We start from the raw sequence: 21,899 nt of genomic DNA, 5'->3' as shown, positions 1-21,899 counted from the left end.
ACATGCTATACTCTGTTTTTAACAGAGGTCCTCAATTTGGTACAAAAACCTGTTTTCCAGCCCTGGTGTTTCACACACTTTTTTGCTCTGGGGCTCCACCTCCAGACATTCTATGGTACTGCACCCAGTAGTTCTTTATAGATGTCATTCATGGAGTAGATATTTGTAAATGTGTTGATTTATAAAGTGGAAATGCTGGTCCTCACTTTGTCAGCACTTATACCCGGTCCTCAGTATGCAACAAGTACAAGAACGTGTGTGTGTGTGTGATTTCTGAATTGTATGAAAATCAACAGTTGATGGTATAAATGGAAATGTGTAGTATATTGGGACAAAACACTCGTTTGGGCTTTTAATCTGGTCTGGATTAGACACTGGAAAACAATGAAGGGTATTTCTTATTATGAACACACTGATTCGATGTGCTAAGAGGGGGATTTTACCTTTGTTGCACTTTGCTTATCATTGAAGGGATCATCTTTCTGTTTGTATTTTCATTCGTATGCATCTATCTGTCCTCTGTGTCTCAGTCCGATGATGAACAGTGTGTCGTCTGTTCATAGATAAGCTCCTCTCAGCTGTAGCTGTAAACATGCATGAGCAGGAAACAAAGACACTTTCAAAGCCTTGCCGGTTGATTGTGATGGGACGGGAGTGGCACCTGAGCAAAGGTCACCTGAAAGCAGGGTGGAGCCGTCATGCTTGTAATACCAGCTGTCATACCATGCATTGCCATTTTATTCTGCAGGACTGTCCAAATAAAACACTCCCATGTGTGACAACAGAATTGTTACTAAAGCCTGCTTCCTCTGCCGCTGCTTTTGAATGCCCCCCCCCCCCCTGACAAAGAGCCATGTAGTCCCGTGCAAGAACTATTCTGTTTTAGTTTAATCTGACTCTCGCTGTTTTCAGGTGGGTGGGGTTCAGCAGATTAACGCCTTGCACGTCAGCACAACCAGACAAGTTTCAGCAACACATGAAATGCAGTCTGATGAGTTGTTTAGTTACTGTCAATCAAACCATAACCACACAGTCTTAGCAGAGTTTAAATATAAATAATACACCAAATATTTCTACTTTAACTTTGATTTTTGCATATTTGAGAAGTACATTTTTTATTTTTATAGAGAGAAATGATTGACAACCAGTTTTAAAGAGCATGAAGTCAAAGTCTACACTTTTTTATTTTTTTTTATCAACCGAGTGATGTTAATCCGTGGGCAATTCTTCTGCTAATTTGGCCCAGACTAAAGAAGTGTATCAAAGCGACTATTGGACAGACTGTCCAGACATAATTGTTCCCCACAGAATGAAGTTCTTGGACTGTGAAGACCCTTTGTTGTTTCTGTTAGTGACTTTTTAGGTTTATTTTTGTGGATGCTTCTTTAATCTTGATGCTTTTGTTTTTAAATGTGATATCAGTGCCATTTTTATCTTTTGTCTTCATTTGCTAAACTTAGAAATGTCTAACTAAGAATTCCCATCTTTGTATTCCACACAAATTGTTAGCATGCCATGATGGTTACCATGGTTCCCAGTTAATACTAGACCTGCTTAACCAGTGGTTCTCACAGTGACACTCTGCCAGGGGGTTTCCTGAAAGGTTTCTAGATTCTGAACTGAATAATCAGAATAAACAACGCTCCAGTATACAACACATCAGAACAAGTTAGATGATAGAGATACTTTTGAATCCTTGAACGACAGTCAAATTAATCTAAGGGAAATAGTGGATCCTTGGCTGATATAATGCCTGAAAATAGTAGTTAAACTCAAAGCTTTGTCCTTCACTTCAAATACATGATATCTCATTCAGGCACTGCCCGTGTAACTTTGGCCCTCTGACAGTTACACTCAGAAAATGATAGTTAAAATCATTATACCTTCAACGATGTCTTGCACTGCACTCTTTATAGAAATATACAAAGGCTTGTGTTATCTTAAACCGTTATCTGCTCATGGTATCATTCACAATCTGTCCAACCGGTTAGTCGACGCAGCAGCAGCTGCTGCAGGAGAGTCTGACAAGGAAACGGAGAGGGGAGGAATCCTGACAGGGTGAGGAATAAGACTGAGGAAGGATTGGATTTCTCACTTTTGTGCGTGTGTGTGTGTAGCTGTCTGAGAGGACAAATTTAGATTCAAAACTTTATTTGTGAGGACATTTTAGCAGATCCTCACAACTTTACATGGCTTTTTGAGGGTTTACACTTGGTTTTAAGGTTAGAATTATGTTTAAGTCAGGGTTAAGTTAAGGGTTAAGACTGGGGGAATGGAATGCACGATGTCCACACGTGTCCTCACTAAGGAAGCTGGACAAGAATGTGTGTGTGTGTGTGTCCCACTTCCTCATGCTCAGACCCTAAAATCCCTGCTGACTAAATGTCTGGGGGAAAGATACAGACAGTAAACACTAATCCTGTCACACAGAAGCACACGTTAAAACAGTATTAGACCTCTGTGAGGGTAATATATCATGTGACGTATAGTATGGGAGGGATTGATATACTACATACATAAGCTTTGATGGTTATTTGCATGAGATTAAAAATAATTAATGGAGCTTGAAGGACACCAATGACATATTAGCTCTAATAAAATCTAAAGACAGTTTCCGCTTCAGGTCCAGAGAGACCAGTTGTATTTCTGCCCTTTCTGTTTAAGCTTTATGCATCAACTGCAAACCACTGAGGACAACACAATTACTACACAAGATCAATGTGACCACGAAATCGCACTATTGTACCAAATCAGAGTGGAGATGGGAGTCGCAAATCACTGCTTCTATGTGCCACCCCCTACTGATTTTAAATGAAAGTCTTTGAAAAATACAAAAAAGATTTGTTGCTGTGCCACGTTTATGATTCTTTTGCCGTTTGCCTTTACTCTAGTTCATGTTCATTTAACCTTGTAACAGAAGTGTAATGTTATTTAGCCTATTTAGCCTTGAGGCTACTATAAGGTTAAAGATCTGGTGTGTAATATTTAAGAGGGTCAAGTGGCAGTCATTAAATATTCTACCCATGAAAATACCTTTAAATAAAAATGTTTGGCTCTTATATACTTGGAATAAGCTTTTTATATGTATATAGGGTTTGTATATAGAGTGCCACCCTGTTTCTACAGTTTCACAATAAGACGTCACTAAAATGTTATGTTCATTGTCTACCATTTTATCCTCCACATGAGGGTCGCGGGGGCCACTGGGGCAAATCCCAGCTGACACAGGGCAAAAGGGTCATCACAGGGCCCACGGTACTAATCCTTAAATCCTGAACCTTTAATTCAATTCATTTTATTTTAAAAAACAAAAAAAATGTTGCCCTTAGTTGCAGGCTTACATCTACAATACAAAGTGTATGGTGCAGCCATTCTCAAAGTGTGGGCCATGAGATGGCAGCAAACAGTTTGGCGTATGACTGAAAACACAAAGAAGATAGAATAACATCAAAGTTACGCAGTGCAGCTTTAACTCTGAAACAGTAGTCTTATGTTATTTTTTCCTGGACTGTTTTTGTCTTCATTAGCAGAAATGAGATATACAAGTCATAAATAAACTTTATAATATACAAGCATGTTTATTTAAATGTATAATCACTTTAAAATAAATAATTATACTTTAGTTTCCACAGTCTTACAATAAGCCTTGGATGTGTATTTTATGCAGGGGCCTTGTATTGGTATCTTGTGCTGCCATGTTTCTACAACAGCTTAAACAGACACATCAGCCAGAGAGTGTGTTTTGCATTTAGAAGCAGAAGCTGATGACGGAAACGCAGCAGAACAACATCCTCTCTGGTATGTGAACAGCACCGTCCACCCCTGATGATGTGTGTCAAACACAGGGGGTGAGCAGAGGAGTGCTTTTATTTGTTGCAGACTCACCAATAGATGTTTGATTCATGATTTTACCAGCATGTACTGCAAGGATCAGTTCAATATTCATTGTGTAATATGTCTGTGAAGGTTCTCAGTCATCCAGGTCATCGTCAAGCAAGTCCAATCGCCTCCAGCTAACTACAGAAGATTATTGTAATCTAGATATTTAAAATGTGAAGGGAACATTAGAGATGCATCGATACTGATACCAGTATCGGGTATCGGGCCCAATGCTGCCCTCATGTACTCATGCACTGTATTTTTAAAACTATGATACTGCTGCACCCGATACCGCTTTACGTATCTTCAACTGAGCTGAGCAGGTGTGCGGCATTAAGTGGAAGTGTCACAATGTCAGCAGTTTGGAAATACTTTAAGATAAGTGACAAAAGTAGAGCAGACTGTAACATGTGCTCTGCTAGACTGTCAGGAGGAGAAAAGTAGCTCCTTCAACACAAGTCATTTGATAAAAGCAACCAAGAACCAACATGATGCACAGCAAAGAATTGGACACAAAATCTGAGAACCGTTCAGTGCTTCCTGCATGACTGGAGCACAGACTCTGTCTGACACATTCTCATTGCTGTAGTAGTTGCAATGGTAGACAGCTACTTACTACAGGTAAAGTTTTGTTGATATCTGCCATTAGAATGAGAAAATATATTTTTGTTGATTTGTGGTGAATTTTTTTAATATTTAATTTCATACTGTTTCACAATAATGGCAGATATCAACAAAACTTCACCTGTAGTAAGTAGCTGTCTACCATTGGCAACTACTACAGCAATCAGAATGGGAAAATATATATTTGTTGATTGAGAAAATGTTTTTCGAAAACGAATATCCAGCAAATATCAGACTCTTCTGTTCAATCCTCCCTCTTCAGGAAACCGAGGTGGCCTTTGCATGACAGGATGTGATACCTCTTCATCTTTTTGGAAGAAAGAATTACACTTTCTAAGTACGGTCATAGTCAGACCATGTGCAGGATTGTGCAGGTTTAACTCGCGACTGTACGAGAGGAAGTTATTACATAGTGAAATAAGTAGCCCACATAACATGACAGTCTGATATTTATCTGTCTGATATCTGATCCAGTGATTTTGACCAGTATCGAACAAATATCGGCTCCATGACATTTAAAGTACAGCCTATGTAATTTGTTGTATTACTAAAATAAAAGTGCATTTTTGTTAGTTTTGTGTATATGTTTTATTCGGGACAACGTACAAAACAAAACATTGATGACGTGATGTTGATGTGACTAAGAGGATCCTGCTGCTGCTGCTGCTGCTGCTGTCAGTAACCTCTCACCTACATCATCCTCTCAGTTGTGCTCGGCGGCGGCGGCGGCGCTGCAGCCCGCTGTTATCTCTGCTCTCTGCGCTGCGCTCTGCCCAGCTGTCACCCCCGGCATTGCTCCGCCGTGCAGACACACGTAGGCGCGTATCCGACCAACCCCCTTCTTCCCCCGGCACACACGGAGAGAGTGAAGAGCCGGTGGGACGGTCAAGCCCGGCAGCTTCAACATTTTAAAACCCGGTCGCTGCACTTCTCTGACGGGACGGACGACGCCGAGTGAGTACACGAAACACGCACCATTCCGTGTTGTTGTTGTTGTTGTTATGTTTGGCGTCTGAGGACAGCAGGGGAAAAAAATGTTGTTTTCCTCCAGTGAGCGGTGGAGGAGGAGGAGGAGAGGGGTGTTTCTCACAGTGTTGCCGGGTGGAGAACTCAGAGCAGCGATGTCGTTAAAACATGATAAACGTGTCACATGAAGGCTAAAACACGTCACAACAACATGCTAATTACATGCTTATTTTATAACACACACATGTTGTGTGTAGCTTGCAGTAAATGCACAGTAAGCGAACGAAACGTATTTTTATTGCCTTATATTAAAAACCGATGCTATTTTCAACCAATGCATTCGATCCATATGTGCATTAATCTCTTACTTTAGTAAATATAATATATATTATCATTATAATGACTTTTAATCGTTGTCTCCTCTGTGTTTATGCACGCTACAGTGACGTCACCCTCGCGTCGTGTGTGATTTGACGTGTTTAATGCGTTTTTGTTTTTTTTTTAAGAATATATATGGTTTATTTTCCACCACTGTGCTCCTCGTCCATCTCCGTCCCTCCCGGCGAAACTCGTGCCCGAACACGTTGTCAGAAGGGAGGTGTGTACTTGAACGGGAGAGCCCGACCAATCAGCGGCGGCGCTTCGCCCACTCGGGGTTCTTGTTTACTACCCACACTCGCCGCTGATTGGCGGAGAGGCGGCTGAAAAGAAGGCTCTATGCTGCGTTCACATGCGAAAGAAAGTGTCGGAGATTACAGCTTTTCGGTTGAAAAGAACATAAGGCGAAGGCTTCGGAGTGGTAAACAACCCTTGAACATGGCAGTGGACTTCCATTTTACCTCAGTGAGGAAGCTCAAGTCCTCTCACAAGAAGCTTAACAAAGATGAACCAACAGAAGCTTTTAATATACAGCGTTTCTTTTTCTCTCATCACATAATTGTTTTAGAGCACAGCTGTATTTGTGTAGCATTGACAGTTCATAATGTAAAGGGCTATTTTGCTTAATTTACAGTTATATATAAAAATAAAAGAATTTTTTTTTCAGTTGTTGAGCCACCCATCAATCACAAAATTGTAAATATTTCCTTCAAAATTATTTTCCCCCCCAAAACTAAACTTTAAAATAAAGATACTCCATTCACAACAATGTTAAACTTTAAAGCAGCAAGTCACCAGAACTGAAAATATGAAGCACTATCGAGTATTTTTACTGAACAGATAAATAGATGCCGTCATTTTAAGATCAATATCCTTATTTCATGTTTTTTCAAATTACATAATTCTATATCATGTGTGTGGCGTGTATAAAGTAGCTCATCTGACCTGCAAGACTCTTCCAGAAACTCACTTCCGGTCCGACAGCTGACAGTTACTATGAAAAATCGAGAAATTGAAAAGATAATGAGTGGTTGGATGTTTTTCGATCATTTCATCAGGATTATTCCCACATCTCATGAAGGCAGCAGTGCCCCCATTTTACCTCTGTGTGCGTCAGGCCACAGTGAAGGCACCAAGACGTCAGATTATGTCTGCTGAACACGTTATCAGTGTCAGCAGAGTGGACAAGAGTTGTACAGCAAGATTTGGGTTCAGCCTCAGTCTAAATCCACTCCAGTGTGTGTGCGAGCGTGCATGTGTGCGTGTGTGTGTGTGTGTGTGTGTGTGTGTGTGTATTCAAATTCCTGTATTAATTTCCAAACATCTCGTGGTGGTGTTGCTGTGTGTGCACTGATGTGCCTTGAACTGAGTGTTTACCTGTTTTCAAATATATGTATTCATCACATGAAGCAGCAGGGAAATATCCAGAAAGGATACTGAGTTTGTTGTGAAAACAGCTCAGTAAGTAACTGGGTTAACTTCTTTTTTCAACTTGATGACATCATGAAGTTTAACTTGAACTTTTAAAGTTTTGACAGAAAGCTTGAATTGTGGGACGCATGAAGTTTGCTTTAATTGGTTGTTTAGGTTGTCGGCAGGATCAGATGAAACATATTCAAGATTAATCAATAAATATTTATGATGCATTGTGGGATTCTCATCAGCTACTTTGAGCTTTAGTGTTTTTTAAAATCTTATTTTGAGTTCTCCAAGTTTATCAAACTTAAATACTAATTCACTGAGGTTCCCCTTTAAAGGTCCATTGCATAAAATGTTTTCTGAACATGAAATGTTCAAAAGTGTTCAATCACCTGGTTGTACAAAGTGTTGTTTTTCATGACCTCAGGATCTGTGGAGTCGACCATTTTGGACCCTAATGTTTTTACAGTAGTCCACAATGACTAAACATCTATTGAGTTTTGATGCATCAGGCTGCATAGCTTCAACAACACTTTGAAGGGAAGGGTTAGGAATATTCACCTGCAACTTCGCCAATAAATGTTAAAAGTTGTGCAATTTGAATTATTATTATCATAATACCTCTGTTGTGTCGACCAAATGTAGGTGAGACACCGTGCTGAGTCTCCTCACTGCACACAGCAGCACCATGGCAGCTATGAGACGCGAGTATGAAGCTGGAGCAGGGTCGTCTGGACTACAGGCCTGCGTCTCTACAACAGTGCACATCAGCAGTGGGCCTGACACACAGCAGACTCTGGTGAGGGAAGGAAACTAACATTTAGGATTTGTTCATTTTTGGGAGCTGTAACCACTCTCCATCTTAATGCGCTGAGTCAGTTATTTAAAACTGGGCTTCTCACAACTTTTTAGGGTCAGGACTCGGTATCCAAGGACCCTTCTTGTTATCCCAACACCAATTAAGCCTATGCGTCCTGCCATTTGTTCTCCTATAAACCATAAAACCCTGCTTTGTAGGTTTATTTCTTTTTCATTAACACTGAAGTCTCCCCATGTTACTCAAACACTTCAACAACAAAAGCTACATCACACATCAGAGTGACCTTGGTCCACACTAATGTGTATAAGTCTGTGTTTGGCTCTTCTAGCAGTTATTCTCTCATTATTTCAGAGCAGAGAATGTTAAAAAGTACAACTTTTTAAAAACTTAGTAGAAGAGATTTGTTTTTATCACTTTACCTGCACTTTACCTGATTGTGGTAAACAAGACTTCAGCAAAGCATGTCTGGCAACTTCCACTGATTTACTTTCTTGAAGGACGCTGCTGAAGTGACCTGACTTTTGCCGACTTTCTCCTCTAATCTCACTGTTGTACCACTTCTGTTTGAAGGTTAATACACAGAACCATGTCCAGGCTGAGAAAACCTTGACAGAGAACCACAAAAACAAGACTCCAGCTCACCTTCAGAGGGAGTCGGAGCGAGGCTGGAATAACCCGACCGCTCCCATGCAAACTGTTGGAGCCACAACGCACCTGAAAACCATGTCAGCCAATAGAGACGCTCCATTTAGGTGAGTGGGTAACTAACAGGAAGAGGGAGAGTGTGAGTGTCAACACACTAGTCTGATGTTTTTACTTGTCTCCAGCTTCCGCAGCCCAGAGTCAGTGGAGATGGACGAGATCATGGCCGCCATGGTTCTCACCAGCCTGTCCTGCAGCCCTGTGGTCCAGAGTCTTCCACAGACAGATCCTGGACCAGGTCTGTCTCAACTCACCAACATACTACAGCCTCATCCTTGTCTCTGCGGTTCATGTGATTAAAGCCTCATTCACACTAAAATGATCATATTACGGATTTAAAAAAAAAATCTGTTTGAATCTTCTTAAAAAAAACAATTAGCACTATTCCCATTGCCAGTGGTTGTTCTGCCCTGTGGTGTTTGTTCTACTCCCGTGTCACAAATGAGTGATTTGTGTCAAAAACAACAACAACACTAGGGAGCTCAGGGACACATTTACAGCAGTTAGCATTTTCTATCTTTTACTTCAGTCCCTCGTTCAATCTCAACGGCGAGTGAATGATTTAAAGGCGCTAGTAACACGCACATTGCAGCATTGTAGAGCAAATAATACAGGAATTTGCATCACTAGAACACACAATAGAGTACACAGAATGATTAGAATGTCGTAGAATACGGTATATTTTCTCAGGTCAAATGTTTGTGGGGTGTCTGTGCTGGTTTGAACCAGTATCACTCATAGGGATGGGGCATTTTTATCGTGAATCGTGAAAATAAACGATCAATATGAGACGTATGGGGTGAATTTCCATAACAGGGAGAAAATCTTTAATATTTCACAAAAGTGATGAAAAATGCCACAGAGCTCACCAACTACTGTTTGGACGTCCCAGGATGTCAGGATTTATTAACATTTTATTTATTTAAAATGATTGATTTTCATAAAACCTAAAAATACCATTTGTTTTATACAGTGTAAGATGGAGCAATTTCATTGCATTTTGAAGCCATTTTAAAGTTAAAAGCATATTTTTCACAATAATGAATTGTCAGTATTTTGTTGCCTCATCCCTGATTGTCATTTACTACCTTCAAGGAAACAGGTGACTCTAAATCTGAGAGGAGAAGACGAGGAGGAGATGAAGCAGTTGATCAAAACTTACTGTGACTCCTTCTGTTTCCCAGCTGGCTCGTCATCATCAGCTGACATGGAGTGTGGCGGTGGTGAGCTCTCTGACAGCGGCAGCAGCGGCTACTGGAGCTGGGACCATGGCAACGCGAGCCCCACGCCCTCGCCGTCTGTCACCGAGATGGACAGCAGCCCCGATGAAGGTCTACACATGGAGCTGGAGCAAGGAGAGGAGCTCAATTCCAAAAAGCCAAAGGTAGAGAGAAGTATATCTTGCCTTAATGTAAGCTTTGACCGACAACTCTATAGCACATCAGGTGGGAAATGTTCTCACTTTGCTTTGCTCTGCTCTTTTTGCCCCTCTCTGTCTGTCTTATACAGAGCTTTTCTCGAGGAGTGTACAGGTGTCTGTGGCCCAGTTGTGGCAAGGTCCTCACATCTTCAGTCGGAATAAAGCGACACATCCGTGTGCTGCATCTAGGGTGAGCTAATTATATATTATATAGTTTAGTACCACGAAAAAAAGACAATGTATTTAATTAATCAATCGATCAGGAAAACAGTACCACAACCACTCAATGAAGAATATTGCTTCCTAGACACAGATAGCCAATTAATCGGGCCAATATTTGCCTCTTTTTGTTTTTAAATCATTGTCATTGGCCAGTCCAGTTTATTAAATGTAAAAATACTGTGTTTGTATGTAGTGTGCCAAATGAACTTCCTCTTCAACAATATAATGTAATATATGTAATACCAATTTAAATGAAATTCGATGAATTCGTTAGGTCAAATAAACAGGAAAACATGTAATAATATTATTAAATATTGCAATGACGATTTGACTTGCCATAAATAAAGAAATACTACATACATGCAAGTATACAATATTAATGTCTTTCTGCCTTGCTGCTAACATAGAACCAGGCAGTGAGTGTCCTACGCAGTCACTGAAAACATTTATAGATGAAATGCTTTATCTTCATTTTTAATGAAACAGTTGAATTAATGGCCAACTTAAAATATTTTCTGCTCCAAGAAACAAAAACACCCCATACTCCCTTGGATTGTTGAAATAAAAACAAAAAAATCTGAGATCACAAGCTTAAATAAATGTAAACACAAAATAATTATTCATATGATATACTATGTGTAAATGCAGGACGTTTTACACACACTTACACAGTGTTTCAGTGTCAGTTAATTAAAATATTTTAAATACATCCTCCATGACCGTAGCACAGACTCTGACTGATCTAGGGCCCTATGAAATCTGTTTTATGCTGGTCACATTTAAAAGTAAAATAATTAACATAGATTAAAAAGTGGTAGTGCCCCCTCATCTGGTGCAGACAGATTTCTGCGCACCGCCCCTGCACTGTACTGTTCTCCCTCTCCTGCGTCGTGCGCTTCTCCATATCCGACTGGATCGTTTCTCTACACGCAATTTTACGCTTTCAACGCTGCAATTAAGGGAATTAACAGATGCATCAGATGATGATCTCTTTAGCTAACTGCTCAAAGAGAGAGAATGTTCTCTGCTGTGAAGTGAATGTCGCGGGGAGTTCATAAGTTTCACTTTTGCGCAAAGAGACTTTCCAGCATTTAATAGTTGCTGTTCCACAGTTTACTAGCTGTGTTTCGGCCGCCGAATTATAGGTGCATTCCTAAGTATAACATATTTATCGACAATAACAATATAACCGTAATAATGCGTATTTGATAGTGTGACTTGAGTTTCAATCGGCACCTGGACAAGGGGACGCTCGCCGGTTACATGCGGGCAGCAGGTGAGTGTTTGTGAGGAGACGCACGGGTGGTGCCACGAATGAGCGGTCCCCGGAACATTTCCCCAGTGCGAACATTAAAAAAAGCGCCGTAGTAAGAGGAGAAAATAAACAATATTTTTATTTTTAAAATCGTCGGAACAAAAAAGTCGAATTAATCGATAAAATCGATATTTCACCCAGGCCTACTATAAACCAAGTTGTTGAAGTATGATGGTAATGCAGTATCTGGGGAATTTATTGTGAAATGAAAAATAAAAAAAAATCTACCTTTTATGTTAAGATTCTAGCCAAACAAAACAAACACAATCCTCATTTACTGAAGTTCAACCATTATTTGCAACATATACACTACCATTTAAAAGTTTGGGGTCACCTTTACATTTTTTTTGTGTTTTCCATTAAAAGTCACACTTTATAATTTATCTATAATAATAACCTTTGTAGTATTGATGAGATGGAAGTACATTTGCCGTTTGCTCTCAGCAACTTTATGTCTACTGTGTTTTGTGTCTTCTAAATGGTCCAGTGAAAAACAGACATTTTTACTACAGTGGAAATATTTGAAGCTGGAATTCTGCCTTTAAAAACAGAAGAGGGAATGAAATGTTTACTCACTCACTCTGTTTTACTTTTGGTGAAATGATGAGATATTTTTTATCTCAGTGAGTGCTGCTTTCAGCTGGACAAATAACACTCTTTCTGTCTGTGTGTCCCTACTCAACACACACACACACACACACATGTACAGCAGTGGATCAGATCAGTCTCAGAGAGAAGAGGACTTCTACTTCACCAAGGTCTCCTGTGACAGCGTGGATACCAGCTCCACTCCAGCTGCTGCTTCCCAGCAGGCTCTGGGCCAAGCGTCGTCCCCTCATCTCAGCTGGGCCCCATGTGGTTCTCCTACGGGCTCTGGGCTCCAGATCCCACTGGCTCACAGGCCCAGGTCCAACTCAAGCTCTGGACTGGGTTTGAGCAGACCCAGTCCACTCAGCCAGTCGGCCCCGAGCAGCTTCTGGCAGATCCACACAGAGCATCTCTATCAGGTGAGTGCAGCAGCTGTTCACACATGGTGATTTAAGTACATGGCGTCTTATAATATTTGGAAAATGTGCTTCTTCAGTTCCTTAAAAAGGATTAGATGTGAGGATTTATACATCTGGAAGCTGCATGTGAAGCCAGGAGCCAGGAGGCTAATAGCTTAGTATCTCAGTGTAGTGATTTTCTAACTAGGGGTCTGGAAAACCTGTGAAACTGCAATTTAAATATAAACTAACATCTGCTGCATTTCATATTAAGGCAGACAGAGGCAACAGCAACTAGGTTCTCATAAAGTGAGACAAGTGCAATAAGTTTGGAGTACGACCAAAACCCCATGAAGAGCCAGTGAAGTTTCACAGGTGAATTCTACTGCTCACAGTTTCATCTCCACCCGCCCGTGTGCTGCCACTGTATACACACAAACACTCCCTCAGTCAGGTCTGATGAGATTAAGATGAAAGACAACATGCAAGTTATATTCAGTCATATCGTTTCTGTTCATTGAGACCAAACAGAGGCAGGATAATAACATCAACAATAACAAAAAAACAATAACAAAAACATAATGCAGCTTTAGTATTATTTATGGAGAGCTTTGTTAAGTTCTAATGTTTTTAGTTTTTTAGCCGTTTATGAAATAAATCATTTACTTTGTATAGACTTATTTATGTACTTACATAAGATAAGGTTTATCTGTGTCAAAATAATCATTTTAATGAACAGAAATGAGAATTATGTCAATCTTTCCCCCTAACTCCTGATTCATTATTATATTTTTATTATGGTGGTTTTATTATTATTATTATTATTATTATTAATTTTTGGTTTCAAATGTGTGACCAGATGATTAGTGTTGTGTGGGTGGATCTGATTAACCGGCTATAAAACATTCTCTCCTAAAACAAACTCATTTGTCCTAATTTTAAGGTGTTATTTTTCTTTTTCACGTTACTTTGCCACTGTATAAATATTACAGCCAAAGACCCTCAGTCTGTCACTGAGCATTTAAAAACAAATAAATGTTCACTTCCCAGAATCTGAGTTCTGTGGAACATGTGAGTTTTTTGGAGAGTGATGCAAAGAGACAGCACAGTTCTTGTCCGCATGAATTATTGAATGTCCGGCGTAGATTTGAGCGTGTGACTACAGGAATGTAATCCTCCAAACATCACTGTTTCACATCTCCCCAATTTAATCATATTTTCCATGCAACCAGGGCGCAATTGAAAACAAAAACAAAACAGAAAAAACTAGACAAAAAGGGATTTTATTTCCATTTTAATGGTGTTTCTATGCAGGAGTTTCATGTTTCAACATGGCCATGGTTACCCATGCAGATGCCACTTGAATACGCCAAAGACCTACAACTTTGTTTATGCATCACAAAGCAGTACATTTTACTGGTGACCTGCATTTACCTTGTAAAACTGAGTGTGTAAAAGGATACTTTGTGACAGTAGGAGACGATGCGGCGGCTCACTCGCTCCCCCAAGGAGAGCAGACTCAAAGCAGGCTGTGAAAGGCAGAGAAACACTAACATGGACTCTGCCAGTGTCGTTTACAGCAGCTGGGACACAATGTACATGTGTCCGTGTCACCAGGGACATACACATTTTCTAAAGTCAAACATAAGCGCTTTTAATGTCCATTTTCTAGGTTTTTCAGTAAAATGTACTAATTCAGTCGTGAATTTGGGAGCAATGGGGGTTGGGTAACTTGCTCAGGAGCACCCCAGTCCTTGACCTGTCCAGGATTTGAATCGGTGACCCTGCAGTTACAAGCCCAATTCCCTTCCACTTGGCCATGGGCTGCCCATTAATTTTGACTTTCCTTGCCTGTGTCTACACTCACAAGGATAGGTTGATCACTGAGATCACTGAGATCACTGTAGGAAACTGTTCACATTACTGTGTAAATGAATGTCTCTATATTGAATTGGTTAACATTTGAAAACACAACATTGAAATTCAGACACTTTCAAGGATTTCAAGCACCTGTATGAATGCTGTCTAAATGTGGGCTAATGTATTCAATACACATACTAAAAGACAATAATATTATTATGTATTGTTATTTATATTTTTCCCTAATGATGCACATGTTGGAAAATGTCTCTTTTTGTCCCACATTGGTCTGTCATTTCCTTGTGGATGCAGAAATCTAGTGTGGGTCAGTGTTTCAGGTTGAGCAGTGTTTCTTTTGTGTGTGCGTCACATCTGCTTGATGCAAATCTTGGTTTAAAATGTTTGCTTTTATAATTTAGGCATATAATTTTTCTCTCTGGCAGTTTTTAGACTCGGGCTTGTTACATGGGTTAGGGTTAAAACTTAGGGTTACATTCTTAAAACTCATCCTGTGCTGTTTTGTGGATATTACACTACACTTCTGTCTGTCTTTCTGTGGACGCAGTGGGGCGGGGTGTGAGGAATGTGGGCATGTGCACTTTGGTGATGTGTGCAGACGGAGCAGCATTGCGCTGGGAGAAGAAATAGGGCAGAGGGAACAGGAAAACCATGAAATATGTGAGGCGTTTTTATGCCTCATATTTCTTAAGGCAAAATGTTGGGCTCACAAACCCAAAAAAAATGAATGGATCGTGTGGAACTGCTGCCTGTGGGCTGACGTGATGAAATTTATGTTCAGGACTTTTTCTGTGGGGAGTAACAGATGGTCAGTGTAAGCAGCATAATCTTATAGCACTTGGTGCTTGTGATGGATAAACAACAGTCCTGTAGTTTTGAGCTGCATTTAGCGTCCATTGAAAATATTCTGTACATTTTATCCTCCTAAAAATATTTTATTCTGGTAAATTAGCTAATTTTCATATACGTTAATCCTGCAGAACAGGCAATATGAGCTTTAACCTTCACTCCATCATCTTTTAGTTCATCGTTTTGCCTTTATTTACATATATTTTCTGTATTGTGTTTCACTTCCTGCTCAGGCACAGATAAAGCTGTAGTCAGCAAATTCCTTACAAAAAGTGGTTGATTGTTTCGTCTGCGGGTGATTTAAATACTAAGATTTTGAGATCATAGGTCTCTCACACGTGACTTGATCTCAAAAACATGTGTTTTATTGCATATTGAGACTCTTAGCGGTTCTTTGCAGCACAACACTTTGATGGAGTAGCAACCATTCCAACAAAGTGACCTGTATGCAGAGAGTAGCTGTAGTAAAAACACCCAATAGGAGTGCCCTCTTCCTCTGCACTGCCCTGTGATTGGTCAGGACAGAATGAGCAAAGACAGTAAACAGAGCACAACAAAGGTGAAGTGTCACTCCCTTTCCAAAATCACTTCATCTACATTTCGCTGAGGTTATTATTGAATTATAAATCAGTAATCCTGCCTGCTGTACCTTTAACAACCAGCTGGGGAACATAGTTAAAGCATTTAGCAGCTGAAGAAACTGGTAATGGAGAATGAATTTAGTTTTTTTTCTGCCAATAAATCTGGTTTAAATTCAGGACCAAAATTAAAACCTATGTAATGTTTGCATGAAATAAACAACTGGTTTAAAGAGCTGCAGATTCACTCACTGATGTGTTGTCTCCTGTTCTGTGCTTCTCTCAGGCCTGTAGCCCCGTCCAGGTACCTGTGGCCCCCAGCTGGACGCCCACCACCACCACCACCACCACCTCAGCCTCCGGTCCCAGCAACACTCCAGTATGTCCACTTCCTGTCTCCCTGTGTAACAGCTGCTTATCACTGACATGAATCTGCCTTTAGTCTTTAATTTGATGTCACTGACATACAGTAAATGAGGCTCACGCTCACCGTTTCTTCTCTGCTGTGCTCAGATGGTGAAACCCCGCTGCCGGTCGGTCAGTGTTGGAGAACAGTGGCTGCAACAGAACAGGTTGCAGCCCATGAGCGCGTCGCCGTCCCGCAGTCACGGCTCCTTCAGGTGGGACAACACACAGAGTTCTGTTTGTTTGTTAGAACAGTAAACACAAAGTACACGAGGGTGACAGGGCTGTCATTATACCATTCTGTAGGCATGTGCTCGTAAAAATAAGATGTTACAGATGTACTGCATAGCTTTCAATTATGAAGGAATGTCTGTTACATTCAAACTATTGTCAAATGAGTTCACGGAGAGAAGCAGAGCAGTTTTTTTTGTTTTCATGTCTGTGGCGACACTCCTGCTCTGCACACACGGTTGACTGGAGCCACAGGAAACACACAAACATTGTACTTTTAACTTTCAGTTTAATTCTCTCTGGATGTTTATAGCTCACAAAGGTTTAGATGATGAGTGTCATGGTTCTAAAATTGTTCAAGCAAAATTCAGTGTTACACGAGGTTAAATTGATCAAATATAATACATTAATGTTTCAAAATCAGGATTGATTAAACAACACATAAAAGGAAAACAAGAAAGGTTACTTTATTATTTACAATTAGTCTCAGTCATTATCATCAGCATTAAAGTGAATACAAATTACCTACAGTTACTTACAGTAAAGCACGATGGCTGAAAAAATCAAGAAGCAACCTAAAGTGGTTTCTACTGCTAAAGATAACCCTAGACATTCAGCAGAACGTCACAGTTGTATTTTAATACCGATTTTTGGCTTCTTGCGATCAAGTGCTCCCTGAACAGCTGCCTGACTACGTGCCTGCCTGTTCAATCACAGCTGCTGCTGTTTCTTTCACCACACAGCTCCAGTTTCCTGGACGTGGTCTGTAATGTCACGTTAAAAAGACACATAACTTACTGAAGAACCATATGAACAACATCAGAAGGCATGGGAGATAAAAGTAGGTGTGCAGAGAGACTGTGTTGGTATTTACTCAGAAATCAACAGGGTGCGATAGAGGTTCCACACACTTGTTGACCCGACAATGGCACTATGTTTGTAAGTATAACCCATGTGGGAAGAAATATATGTAATTTGAGCTCTTTAAATTGCGCTAAAACAAACTGAAATGCGTTTATCAAACATTTAGGTAAGAAGTAGTCAACTTAGTCATATTATCATTGGTATATTTGTGAATTAATAGCATGGCAGATCATCATTACTATGTGTAACAAGTCGATTGTTAACCTGCCTATGTCAACGCATCAAATGCACTGGTTAATGAAGTAAATACTGCGCTATTGACCCCCCCCCCCCCCCCCCCCCGAGTGGCACCTCAAAATAAACAGCTAGGACTGTATGTTGTTGAGCTCACATGAAATATTAAATATTTTCCCAATTTACAATTATATCGACCATGACCTCTCACTATAATCATCTCATTCATTGACTTTTATTGTGATATATGATCAACATTATAACATCATTGTTCACATGTGTATACATATTTATTTCATCTTGGAAATGGTGACCCCATCTGCACCTTCAACAATCTCAACAAACCAATACATTTGTGCTTCACTTTTCTTCTTCGTTCAGCGATTTAGGAAGCAACTCGAGTTCTGATGATGATGATGATGGAAATCCATCATTGCGAGTTAAAAGCTAATGATCATATAGCGCAGCTTTGCATCATTAGAATTTAATATACTCATTCATGCATTATTAGTCCCACTCCCTAAATGTGGACTGGATGTGAAATTCCTGCCATTAGGCAGTTTTCTCCTCTCCTCTCCTTACACTTCTAACACATGAACTACATTTACATTTACATTTACATTTAGGGCATTTGGCAGACGCTTTTGTCCAAAGCGACTTATAAAAATTTAATTACAACTATTTCAAAATCTCTCCTCTTTGCTGTGGAATACACTCAGAGCAACAACAACCTCAGAGCTAAAAACCTCAAATCAACTCATCAATCGTCTTGCCTGTTTTGTGAGGTTTTATTAGGGGAATTAGCCTTTTTAATGACAGGGCTCCTCACAAATGTTCCATTTAAACAATATTTTGCAGGACACTGTTGCTGCATCCTGAGCTGTGATTGGTTAAAGGCTGCACTCCAGTACTGACACAGCATTTTGGAGATATTCAGCCTATAAAAGATTTAAAAGTGATTTAATTCAGTATTTTCAAAACGTACTGTACATACTGATGTTTCTTGACTTAAAAAGCTCCAAGTTCTCCAGTTTCCTCCAAAACATGCAGAGATTAATTGAGCACTTGCCTGTAGGTGTGTGAACAAACCCCGCCTTTCACCCTTGTCAGTTGGGATTGGAACCAGCAGCCCCGCGACCCTCATGTCGGGAGATATTGTGTTAGAAAATGTATGAATGGATGTATATACAAATATATATTTCCTCCAAGTTGTTCAGTTCTACTTTGTTCTCCTCGTCGTATTAAGCGAATACGATGCACAGCTCAGCCTCACAATTTCACGTCTCTCCATTAGCAGGAAAAGTCGCGGCGAGGCCAAAAAGTGCCGCAAGGTTTACGGAGTGGAGCGCAAGGATCAGTGGTGCACAGCCTGTCGCTGGAAAAAAGCCTGCCAGCGCTTCCTCGACTGAAAATACCCATGTGTGGAAGAGACGGATGAGTGACAGAGAGACTTTTATCAAAAAAGAGGATATAAATCAGGGCCCAAGAGCCGTCAAGAAAAACAACTGTTGATGTCCTTTTCTTCTTCTTTTATTTTTACTTTGAGCCTGTTTTGTTTCTATCTTAAAGAATGCAAATTGACTTTTCTGTATCTTTGTAACTTGATCCCGAAAACTGAAGTCTGCGATGGTGCCAACTGTTGACTGACTTTGAATATGTGACGTGTGCTAAGCGTACAATACTTTATCCAAATGTGGTATTACTGCACCTGTAGCTCCACATTATTAGACTGCAGCTTGGCTGTTCTCTTTATTCCAACCCTTTCTTCCAGTGGTTACACAGTGGTTATGATGTCCATGATATTGTATGTATGCTCTGAGTTACATATGAGTATTTTATACCTTTTTTTTTTCTTTTCTTTTTTTTAATTGTCATGTTCAGTCCATGTACTGGGGCAGATGATGTTTCTTTTTTTTAATTTTCATGTCTTTTGGCACTTTGTCAGTATACAAACTCACAGGAATAAGCTACATTTGGTTCGACTTAACCAAGTTCCTTCCATGAAATCATGAAACAGATTTCCTTCCTGCCCATGTTGTTGGCCCATGACCAGTGTTGTAATGTTTTACCTGTGAAGCTATGGAGTTTATGGGATTAGCATTAGGAGAATGCCTTTGTAATAGCAATAAAAAAACATAACAAAACAAACAAAAAAAAACCAACAGGAAATATATTGTCAAACACATTAAAAAGCACTGAGAATTTGAGATGGTTTTTGTTTTTTTTAGTTTTTGTTTTGCATGACAGTCCACAAAATAAATAGCAAACTATTTTATTATACTTTTCTCTATACACATTTTGTATGAAGACTCAGAACAATGGTATAATGTGATCGGAAATATACACTGTATTCACTGTTGGAGAGAAAAACCCCTCCAGACACACATGCACGTGCACATACACACACACACGCTCATACACACTCTCACTAACACACACAAACACATATGCACACTTTATTACATCTCCTTATCAAACACTCGTAAACACTATTAAGATGCAAAAGTATGGATGTGACCTGCTTGTGTGGGAAAATATCTCGATGTCAGAACTAATTACTGAACTTATTTTTAAACCCAAGCAGAAACATCCTACACTGTATAATGATGAGCATATTTGACATGCACACTTCATCCTTCATTCCTTTGTTGGTAAATGGTACATTAAGATGGTGGTTTGTCAATTAGATCATTTGCTGTAACAGCTAATGGCCCTTGAAGTTTCCAAAGCATAAAGTGACATGAGCTGCTCCTCAAAAGAAAAACCCAGGTTGAGTCATGTTTAATTCAAAGTGGTATGGTGTGTGTGTGTTCTTTTTTTTTTTTTTAATATATGTATACCAACATGTTGCTTGAACAACACCTCTAACTATTGCTCCCCTCATGTCCATAGTCAAGAACTGGGGAAATGATTGTAAGTGGAAGAACAATTTAACGAGGGTTACTATTATTTTTGTCATGAAATTGTTAATTTATCCTTTCCTCTATATTCTCATCTTTTAATTCTAATCTTAGCATTTGGATATTGTCTGTGTCCAGTTCTGTCACTCCTGTTCAGAAGATTTAAAGAAAATATATTTTCTCACCAATTTTTTGCCATCATATCAAAAATAATAGCATTGAAATTCCCTTAATAATGTACACTGCCTGTATAGGTTGTAGGCAAAGTCAGTTCAAGCCAGGATTCAAACCGATGACTTACTTGCTGAGAGACAACAGCACTAGCCACTACCATCAAAATAGTCAAATTAGTTTTACCAGTTTCTATTTCTTAATTTAAGTTAAACTTAAGGATCACCTGAATCATTTCTGCACAACTGTTGAAATGGTCCAAAAAATTCTGATAATTAGCTTAAATATGATTGACAGGAAAATATCTTGCATTTATTTCCTTAGTTGTACTTTTGTTATAATTTTATTTGATCCTAAAAGCAGAAACATTTATCAATTATCACCAAGGACTTGACACAAATCAATATGTTTGCTCCTCATACACTAGAGGGCAGTGTTGTTACACTGATGAAGTCCAGTCAAGCCTGAAGACCTACTCATCTCAAGAGAAACTTTATCACATAAAAGAGGGACACTTTTTGAGTCAACACTCAAAGGAAATGCAGCATTTAAGTGAGTTTGAGAGTTCAGACAGACGTTCCACTGTCCAATTTAGTTCCTTAAGCAGAAAATTGGATTCTCCTACCAGTAATTAACAGCTTGTGCTTCAGCAATCCCACAGCGCAACCAGTCACATCTGACTGAACCTTAAAAGTGCTGCTTCCACTTCTACTCAACAATTTGCAGCATGTGGGAAGTTTAGCAGTTATGGACCTGGAAAAATTATTTATTCCACGTATATATATATTATGCTTATACTGACATCCTTTTAATGAGAGCTGGTCATCGGTTATATCTCTTTTACAGAGTGTAAAAAAAAAATCACATCCACAGTCACATCCACACATACATGAAAGTGCATTCAACAGGATTTCAAACATCCTACCTTCAGGTCTGAAAAACCTTGCAGTGAACCAGTTTTCCAAATTTCATTTGGGCCCTTTTATTATACCAACACACAAAAATATATTCAATTGCACTTCTCTAATTCTTTTATTTCACAGAATGGCATGTTAATA

The 21,899-nt window shown here is 39.6% G+C and overlaps 1 protein-coding gene across 4 annotated transcripts; it reads left to right on the top strand.

Annotated features, from left to right (window-relative positions):
• Positions 1-5,157: 5,157 nt before the first annotated feature.
• On the top strand, positions 5,158-19,921 carry znf395b (zinc finger protein 395b). Of its 4 annotated transcripts, none has more exons than XM_083899167.1 (10): positions 5,158-5,457; positions 7,912-8,065; positions 8,657-8,838; positions 8,914-9,026; positions 9,973-10,172; positions 10,298-10,398; positions 12,458-12,752; positions 16,323-16,415; positions 16,550-16,656; positions 19,068-19,921. In XM_083899167.1, exons 2-10 carry the CDS (start codon positions 7,955-7,957, stop codon positions 19,177-19,179), a joined length of 1,314 nt encoding a protein of 437 aa, XP_083755293.1. In that variant the 5' UTR covers positions 5,158-5,457; positions 7,912-7,954; the 3' UTR covers positions 19,180-19,921. The 4 variants fall into 4 exon arrangements, with proteins under 4 accessions (XP_083755293.1, XP_083755292.1, XP_083755291.1 ...); XM_083899166.1 differs by having other exon boundaries at positions 19,065-19,921; XM_083899165.1 differs by having other exon boundaries at positions 12,455-12,752.
• The last annotated feature ends 1,978 nt before the right edge of the window (positions 19,922-21,899 follow it).

The sequence above is a fragment of the Microchirus variegatus genome, assembly GCF_963457635.1.
Source record: "Microchirus variegatus genome assembly, chromosome: 12".
NCBI lineage: Eukaryota > Metazoa > Chordata > Actinopteri > Pleuronectiformes > Soleidae > Microchirus > Microchirus variegatus.
The sequence above is the reverse complement of the archived record's forward strand: the minus strand, read 5'-3'. Positions and strand labels throughout refer to the sequence as shown.